At 33.3% G+C, this 9,116-nt stretch overlaps 2 protein-coding genes across 2 annotated transcripts; one reads left to right on the forward strand and one right to left on the reverse strand.

Moving 5' to 3' along the window:
* Positions 1-681: 681 nt before the first annotated feature.
* Positions 682-4,649, forward strand: LOC139871176 (nucleobase-ascorbate transporter 2). The gene is made up of 14 exons (XM_071858914.1): positions 682-788; positions 893-990; positions 1,067-1,243; positions 2,023-2,123; positions 2,208-2,283; positions 2,705-2,764; positions 2,862-3,046; positions 3,129-3,225; positions 3,310-3,396; positions 3,496-3,554; positions 3,636-3,727; positions 3,810-3,887; positions 3,977-4,137; positions 4,257-4,649. Exons 1-14 carry the CDS (start codon positions 695-697, stop codon positions 4,467-4,469), a joined length of 1,578 nt encoding a protein of 525 aa, XP_071715015.1. The 5' UTR covers positions 682-694; the 3' UTR covers positions 4,470-4,649.
* A 241-nt stretch (positions 4,650-4,890) lies between these two features.
* Positions 4,891-8,479, reverse strand: LOC139871182 (O-fucosyltransferase 8). Its single transcript, XM_071858922.1, has 10 exons — positions 8,123-8,479; positions 7,688-7,771; positions 7,329-7,428; positions 7,109-7,179; positions 6,924-7,012; positions 6,686-6,806; positions 6,214-6,357; positions 5,761-6,101; positions 5,307-5,547; positions 4,891-5,215 (listed from the first exon to the last, which is right to left on the reverse strand). The coding sequence occupies exons 1-10, from the start codon at positions 8,444-8,446 to the stop codon at positions 4,907-4,909; spliced, it is 1,824 nt and encodes a 607-aa protein (XP_071715023.1). The 5' UTR covers positions 8,447-8,479; the 3' UTR covers positions 4,891-4,906.
* Positions 8,480-9,116: the final 637 nt, after the last annotated feature.

Below are 9,116 nucleotides of genomic sequence, written 5' to 3' on the forward strand. Positions count from 1 at the left end.
TAAATTCTAACTTTCTAGATTAATGGGTATAATAATGTTACTATGAAGATTAATTTATATTAATTTTATATACAAATAAAAATATATATACACAGAGAGAGTCAGAGGTAATAGACAATGAAGGGACCAACGGTAACATTAACTTTGGCAGTATTTTCGAGGGGCATTTCTGTCAACACACCCAAGTCTCAACGGTTCACTACTTAATACGAGTAACAGAGATTCGACCTCATTAAGCAAACCCAAAAAGACTCACACTTTGCCTGTAACTCACCAATCACCTTTTGCTTTTTGGGTCTTTCAGTTTCACCATTGTTTGACCCTTTTAAGCTTTTTATCGCATTGGTCATCACCCCTTCGTTCTTTTACTTTCTTTTAGTCATTTTCAATATCATTATCAGAAGGGAAAAAAACCCATTTGGAACCAAGAAAGAATCCAAGAATCTTGATTTCATATGTGTTGGCTCAGTCATATAGTTCAAGAATCTCACACCCATTTGTCTTCTTTTTAATAAATTAAAAACCTATCTGTAAGAAAATTAGAATCTTTAATCAAACCAATCTGAGATTTTTTTGGGGTTTTTTCAAGATTCTTAATTTATCCATTCAAATCCAATTTCTAACAAGAATCATTTTTGGGTTGTTATCAGTTATTTATATTATTTAAAGGGTATTTTTATTACATCTGAAATCTATGGCAGAAGCTCCAAAAGTAGAGGAAATTACGCATCTTCCAACAGACCAACTTCAGGGCTTAGAGTACTGTATAGACTCCAATCCCTCATGGGGTATGTAAAGCTCTTAACTTTTTGACAAAATATATGAATTTCTCGCATATTTGAATACTGATTGAAAGTTAATTTGATCCCTTTTTTGTGTTATTGGAAAACAGGGGAAGCCATAGCTTTAGGGTTTCAACATTATATCCTATCACTAGGGACTGCTGTTATGATTCCATCCTTTCTTGTTCCTTTGATGGGTGGTACTTCTGTAAGTCTTATTCTCTTCTTCCAAAATATGCATTATAATATTTCTGTATTCACTAAATGTACATTGACATTTGCAGGGTGATAAAGTGAGAGTGGTGCAAACATTAATTTTTGTTCAAGGGATTAATACATTTTTGCAAACACTTTTTGGAACTCGATTACCGGCTGTAATTGGGGGATCATGGGCTTTTATGGTTCCTATAATCTCAATCATCCATGACCCTTCTCTATCATCTATTGCAGATGATCATATGGTAACCTTTTACTTATATAAAGTTGCTAATGATATTTTATTTTACTTTTGTTGTAAGTTGTAACATAGGTCTATATGTTTGCTGTAACTTGTAATATAAGTGTAGGATTTTTCTTTCTGAAATTGTTTTGTTGCTCAGAAGAAAATAAAATAATTATCTAATTATTATTTTAACTTTATTGATTGATGAGATTTATAGTATGGAGTACAATTTTGATCAGCCAATGTGTTGGAGATTGTGAGTGGGTATCTCCCTTTTTCAGGGGCATAATGTATGTCCTACCCATTTTATCCTGTTTAGCAATGCAAACTGTGTGATATAAGAAGAATAAACCCCATTCATTTATTCATTTATGTTATTAAAATATTAATCTATATTTTACTGTCTATTTTATATTACTTATAATCACATATGCAACATATACTATGTCATGTAAATAAGGTGCCCAAAAGATTTTGTTAGATGTCACTAATTAAAACAGTTCAATATGCTTTATGTCACTAATAAAAAGCTCTTCTTGTGGTTTGTTTTTGTTTTCTAGCTTTAGTTGTTGCTTAGTTCTTTGGGTTCGGTTGTTTTGTTTAGGTTGAGCTCCAGCTTTGTTTCCTTTGATTGTATGGTGTTTTTGCTCTTCATCTTTCTGATGAAGTGTTCCTAGTCTATACATTTCTAGTTTTTCGCCCCAAAAAAATCAACAGAAATGAAAAAAAAAAAAAAAAACAAGCTCTTATTTGATAAATATGATAAACAACAATGACGAGTTTCTTTGCAATAAACAGAGATTTCTTGCTACAATGCGGGCTATACAAGGTGCACTTATTGTAGCGTCGAGTGTGCAAATTATCTTGGGGTATAGTCAGCTGTGGGCCATATGTTCAAGGTGAAAAATAATTCAATATTACAAAGCATCAATGTTTCCATTATGTTTTTGTAATAAAATTCTTATAATTTACGTTTATTTTAGGTTCTTTAGCCCTGTTGGCATGGTTCCTGTGATTGCATTGGCCGGTTTTGGTCTTTTTGACAGAGGTTTTCCAGTGGTAAGTAAGTATGATAATAACTTTACTAGGGCACAGTTTGACTTTGATGGTCAAACTGATTTGTTTTAGACTTTGACAATATTACAGATCTTACATTTTATATAAATTTTATTGTTAAAACCTAATTAAAATGTCCATACCTTAGCGCTTCTTAAATTATTTGCAAGTAACAACATTTGACTGCAAAAGTCAACACGACCCTGGTTCAGCTTGGAAATGTTGACTTGTATGAATTTTGACTTTCTCAAGTAAAATATCTTACTCTTTAAGTCGATGCATGCTCAGTTGAACTTAGAAAATGGTACAAAATATGCAATTTAAAATAAGAAAATCTTGATCTCCTGTATTGTTTTATAAAGTCAAAGCTGACTCGTTATTTTGACTCGAAGCTTAATTCTTTCTTTGTCTAAAATGTTCATAGGTCGGACGATGTGTGGAATTTGGCATTCCGATGCTAATTCTTTTCATCACATTCTCTCAGGTACAACCAATCTCCATCATATCATAAATTATATATTCCTTTATAAAAATAAAAAACTTGATACTTTTCTTGTTATTAACTTTCGATTGGAAAACAGTATCTGAAACAGTTTCAGGCGAAACAATTACCAATATTGGAGCGATTTGCACTTATTTTGACGATAGCAGTGATTTGGGCATACGCACATTTATTAACAGCTAGTGGTGCATATAAACACCATCCTGAACAAACTCAAATGCACTGCAGAACTGATAAAGCCGATCTCATATCTGCTGCACCATGGTTCGTATTTTGTGTTACGAATAGTATATATCACGAATTTCTCTTGAAATAATGAAATAGTAAAGTAAGTTTCTTGATGAAGGATAAAGATACCGTATCCACTTCAATGGGGTGCACCAACTTTTGAAGCGGGACACGCTTTTGGGATGATGGCTGCAGTTTTAGTCTCCCTTGTTGAGGTAAATGATTATGTAAATTGTAATTATATACCTCAACTTTTAAATTAACGTATGTAACTTAATTATTTCTATTGGATATTGTAGTCAACAGGTGCATATCAGGCTGCAGCCCGTCTAGCAAGCGCTACACCGCCTCCTGCTCATGTTCTAAGCCGTGGTATCGGGTGGCAGGTCAGCATTAAATCGATAAACTTTTTTTTTTTTTTTTTTTTTTTGGCTTAAATCGATAAACCTTAAATTGAACTCAAAATTCTTCCATATATTATACAGGGAATTGGTATACTGTTGAGTGGACTCTTTGGAACAGCAACTGGTTCTACAGTTTCTGTGTAAGTATTTCTTATAAATTTAAATAAAATGATTAAAATTAATTAAACCGATGCTAAAACACAAATCATTTCACAACGCAGAGAAAATGTCGGTCTTCTAGGAAGCACTCGTGTTGGTAGCCGAAGAGTCATTCAACTCTCAGCTGGTTTCATGATCTTCTTTTCAATTTTAGGTAAGTCAACAGAAGTCAAAAGACGAAACTGCCCTTTATCCCGGTTTCACATTCCTTGATAATCTTTTAATTCTTTATATAGGAAAATTTGGAGCGCTATTCGCATCAATACCTTTCCCGATTTTCGCTGCTGCATATTGCGTTCTATTTGGTCTCGTGGGTAAGCATCTGTTTCGTTACTGAATTTTAATCGTAAACCACAAAACGAAGTAAATTTGTAAAGTGATCTTAGTTCGGTTTTGTTGGCAGCTTCTGTCGGGTTATCGTTTTTGCAGTTTACGAACATGAATTCAATGAGAAACTTGTTCATTGTGGGCGTTTCGTTCTTTCTTGGTTTATCTATTCCTGAGTACTTTCGAGAGTACACAGCTGGCGCTCTTCACGGTCCTTCACATACAAAAGCAGAATGGGTAAGTTAGTGTATTTACACATATGTTAATGAACGAGAATGGAAGGGTATTTACACATATGTTAATGAACGAGAATGGAAGGGTAATTTGGTCATTTAACATATGTTGTTTTGATGCAGTTTAATGATTTCCTCAACACTATCTTCTTCTCATCACCAACAGTAGCGTTAATGGTGTCAGTGTTTCTTGACAACACGCTCGAATTGAAAGACAGCGCAAAAGACAGGGGCATGCCGTGGTGGGCCAAATTTAGAACGTTTAAAGGCGATAGTCGAAACGAGGAGTTTTACACTCTTCCTTTCAATCTTAACCGATTTTTCCCTCCATCGTAAGGTTCTGCATTGTTGCTGAGTGACAAGGGTAGTTTCGTCATTTTACAAGATTGAGATTTTGCTGATCACAATCTCTTTTAGTTAGTTTTGGGTTAGTATTCTAAATTTCATTAATTTCATGTAAAATTTGTCTCAAGTATTTGATGCTTAGTCAAGTTAATGATATCGATATTTAAACTTCTCCAATTAGTGTTTATTTTAGTGCTTTTGATCCTCTTAATTATATATGGTTCAGCACTGAATGCTTAACCATTCAGCATCCAACACGTTTGATTTAACCTCTGAATGACATATGGTGCTGAATGGTTCATCAAGCATTACTTTACTTTGTTTAACTTCTCAACTATATACAACAAAAGAATGTTCATTTGTGATTTCATACATGCTCAAAACTCGATACAATTCAACTACAAAAACACGATAAAATAATAAAAAATTTACTGAAACTTGCACATACATTCAGGACATCTAGGTTGTTTATAAATACTTCTCCCCCAGCCTCTCAATCGAACGGCCTGCGCTTCAGTAATCATCTTCTGCACTCTGGCTTCAAAATCGGTCCAATTTATCGTATGATTCTTCGACAAGATTTCTGCAAGTCTTTTCTTGCTCGGTCTTAATGTCGGGGCCCGGCCACTACCGTAATACGTTCTGATACCAGAGACTAACGAAGATAACTGGCTGCCTGAATCCGTTATCGCAAATACATCTGCAGTTGCACATGCAATGAAGTCCACTGCTGCTAACTTTTTTCAGTTACAAATTTACATCATCAGTAACAAAAACAAATGTTTGTGCTAATTTTGTATATAATATATGATGATAAATATGAGTAACCTGGGAAGAAAAGTTCTGAAATGGTGCAAGTTCATTTGGGGAGAGAAGATCTTCTTTTGTAATAACATGAGGAAACAAATTAGTCAACGGGTTCATTCTTGTTTTTCCTCCGTATATCTCGGACCCGGCGAGATAGACATACGTATCGCGCGTGAAACCGAGAGCAGCTAGAACTAGCGCAGCTTCTTCGGGCGTTAATGGACACCGTCCTGAACTCCTTAATTCTTCTGCAGAAACGGGCCTACAAGCACAGTAGAATCCATAATTAGAGTGTTGTACAGTAGAATGCTTTAAAACAGGTTTGGTGGTGTATAGATCATCGCCTTATTATGAAACAGTTTTTTTGAATAAAGTGATTCAGTAGGTTATATGCATTAAAAATACACTTTCGACGACTATTGCCAGTTTTACTTTTAACCTATTTAAAGTTCACGATTAGTTTTAAAGTACTCACTTTGATTTCTTCAATCGTTGCATAAGCAAGGGAAAATGATCTTCTCGGTAGGCTTGGAGTTGCGTTTTCTCAACAAGTCCACCACCAAACTCGCATAGAGAGTACGCAACCATATCAACTTCAAATCTTAAGTGCAAAGCAAGATACTTGACGGGTTCTCTATCTGGATCTGGATCTTGCCCATTTAACTCAGCATCTGTGATAAAATGTCCTAACAGTGTCTTATCTATTTTGTTCCTCGGACCATCTACCTTTCTTATCCTTCTAATTAACAAAGAGCCAATTTCTTGAATTTTCGGCACAAACTTTAGAGCATGATAGTTACATTTACACCTTAGCCTCTGCAACAGGATACCAAGATTTGTTATTATGCACAAAATATACAAGCCAAGATTTGATTAAAAAAAAAAAAAAAAACACAAACACACACACTTGGTAGATATAAATTATAACCTGGAGTTCAGATGGTAACGGGTCAAAACCAAGACGATTTCCATATCCTAGAAAATGAACAACTCCATTTTTTGATAATATCGGTAGGATTTTGTCAATATATTCGTCTGCTGTTGCCTCCTTGCTGATATCTGCATCAGTAATCTGAAAATCAATTGCAAAAAGTTACACACACTTTGACTTATAGGGTCAGACAATTTCAATCTTGAATGAAATGATATTGGACATTCAAGGTAAGTGACAGATTAAATGACATAGAAACAACAATTTTACTTACTAATTTAAGAGCTGTACAGAAACATATCATTAAGTTGAAAGTAAACAGACCCTATGTTTTGTCAGATTTTAGAGCTAATACCTATTTTCGCATAGGCAAGTTGTAACATTTGGTCTATACGACCCGCTTAGTAATTTAGTATTAACGCCGATCTAATGCATATAATTAGTTGTTGCTCGGATAATTATGACATACCAGACTGCCAATTTCTTTGAAGTCTAGTGACTTCAAATGAGGAGGTAGATCCTTTACAATATTTACTTCATCCTTGAATGTCTTCACAAAATGTTCTTCTTGATAAATATCACCAAACTGGCTGAATTACACATAGACTTATTAACACTTCGAAACTTATTATTTTATCTTACGAAAGATAAAAGGGGGGGATAAAATCCATTTTATGTGAAGATAAATTAACCAGATATATGCAGACCTGGGGTCCTTCCATACGTTGCTGAAAAGAAACCGTGGAATAACTAATGTTGCATTTAATAACGATGCTACAGCAACCGCATTGCAAACCTACGTGCAAACAAACGAACTTTCTTGTAATTAACTTTAACTGCTTACATAATTACATAATAAATTGAAAAGGATTTTTTTTTTTTTTTTACTTACAGCAACGCGTTGTTGATTCAGACCACCATTTGCACTAACCAATATATAACCCATGTTGCTTTGTAGGCTTCCTGTCCTAACAACATTGTGAATCATGAAAAGGATCATGTATAAAACGAAGCCTGAGTTAACAATAATTTAATTCATGTAGGTAAGTATTGTTAAAAAAAAGGACATCAAGTTTGACTTTCAAAGTCAAAGGGACCAAATTTGTGTTTACCGGCACTAGTTGATTCCTGTCTATCTGCACAAGGACTCCAAACTGATGCTCGCCGAGACGTATCCTTCCAAAATTCTGATTCATCTTGTTTAAGCTCTCTCTGCATTTACAATTTATTGACCAGAGTTATGATACTAAAGGTAGCAATTACAACCCATATAAAAAGTTGCTATCTCAAATGGTTTAAACGGGTTGGAAGTTGTTCAAAGTGTAAATTTAATGCATAGAACCTCCTAAAACGCTTCATTTGAAAATGTATGTTACTATTACTATTGTAATCAAATTAATGCATTAGCAATTACATAAAAATACAAAAATGGACGGAAAAATTTTCATTTAGCCTGAAAAGGAAATCAAACCTCTACAAGAGCACTTGAAGCCATGCTTGCAAGACGATCGTACATCTGCACCACATTTTTGCCACCATCATCTCCAAACTTCAACTGCAAAGTCAGTTATAAAAGTATCAGTCTAAAAGTATAGTAATTCAAAATCTCGAAAATAATACTAATAATGTTATGCATTTAAAACCAACAATATGCAAAAAGTCCATAAAACAAATAACAATCATAATGATTCATGATACAGTATATAGTATACAACAAACGAAAATATTAATGAAAGAACACATAAGGCACACACGAAAATAAAACTAATAATGTTATACATTTAAAACCAACGATAACTTTCTATGCAAAAAGTCCATAATACAAATAACAATCATCATGCTTCATGATACAGTATACAACAAACGAAAATATTAAGAGAAAATAATGAACACATAAAACACACACCGTATCATTAGACAACGTTTCAGGCACGGAAACACTTTTAATAATCGCGGGTTCAAATAAGGAACCAATGAGAGAATCCAAAAGAAAAAGAAAAACAATCAACGCGACAGTGAAAACTATCGATGAAAATTTTTTATAAATCCAATTCTGTCGTTTACTACCGCCTTTAAAAGAACTCGATTTCATCGAGTTACTTTTTAACCCATGAAAAAACTCCCATTGATAAACTCCCCCTGAAATCCTCCTCCCTTTTGTATGATCATTTCCTTGAACCATTTTCAGGAATTTAAATTGGTAACCAAATGCATCATCCTGTTTGCCCATTTATTCAAACTACATATATATTAAAATATGAAGTCATTACTTGTGTTACTTCCATATCCATAACTACTATTATATTAGTATAATATAGACATGTTTATTTTGTATTTTCATGTGGTTGAAATGAGGATATCAGAGTTAGTTGTGATAGAAGAAATAAATGAATTAAATGGATGGAGAGTTGGCATCAAATTGTGAATTGGAAGTGAAGCTAAATATAAGATATAAGATGAAAATGAAAGACAAACAATATAACGGTTATATAAAATTAAGATTATGAAATTGCTATATGAAGTATTGTATAAGGTAAGCTGACGTGTTCATGTATATGCGTACACATATCACCATCTGGAAAACATCTACTTCTTACCAAATAGTAACACCTGCAGATTGAACGTTGAAATAAGTAAGTATATATAATATATATATATATATATATTTTATCTTTGTATATAATGAATTTTGAATTATTAATTAATATATATATCATTAAAGTATAAAATAAACCTTAGAAATCGCCATCAGAAGTTGTAGTGAAGTTGCTGTTGATTGTTGCCATGAGTCACACCTACCATTAGGGTTTGGTGATCTTTACTCTAACAAAATTATATATATATATATATATATATATATATATATATATATATATATATATATATATATATATATATAT

The sequence above is a fragment of the Rutidosis leptorrhynchoides genome, chromosome 1, assembly GCF_046630445.1.
Source record: "Rutidosis leptorrhynchoides isolate AG116_Rl617_1_P2 chromosome 1, CSIRO_AGI_Rlap_v1, whole genome shotgun sequence".
Lineage (NCBI taxonomy): Eukaryota > Viridiplantae > Streptophyta > Magnoliopsida > Asterales > Asteraceae > Rutidosis > Rutidosis leptorrhynchoides.

Excerpts from the sequence above, each read along its gene's own strand:
- LOC139871176 (XM_071858914.1), top strand. The coding sequence starts at position 695 with ATGGCAGAAGCTCCAAAAGTAGAGGAAATTACGCATCTTCCAACAGAC. Across the intron at positions 991-1,066 it reads CTTTGATGGGTGGTACTTCT|GGTGATAAAGTGAGAGTGGT; the intron begins GTAAGTCTTATT and ends TGACATTTGCAG. Across the intron at positions 3,888-3,976 it reads CGTTCTATTTGGTCTCGTGG|CTTCTGTCGGGTTATCGTTT; the intron begins GTAAGCATCTGT and ends TTTTGTTGGCAG.
- LOC139871182 (XM_071858922.1), bottom strand. The coding sequence starts at position 8,446 with ATGGGCAAACAGGATGATGCATTTGGTTACCAATTTAAATTCCTGAAA. Across the intron at positions 7,429-7,687 it reads CTTCAAGTGCTCTTGTAGAG|AGAGAGCTTAAACAAGATGA; the intron begins GTTTGATTTCCT and ends TTGTAAATGCAG. Across the intron at positions 5,548-5,760 it reads CAACGATTGAAGAAATCAAA|GCCCGTTTCTGCAGAAGAAT; the intron begins GTGAGTACTTTA and ends CTGTGCTTGTAG.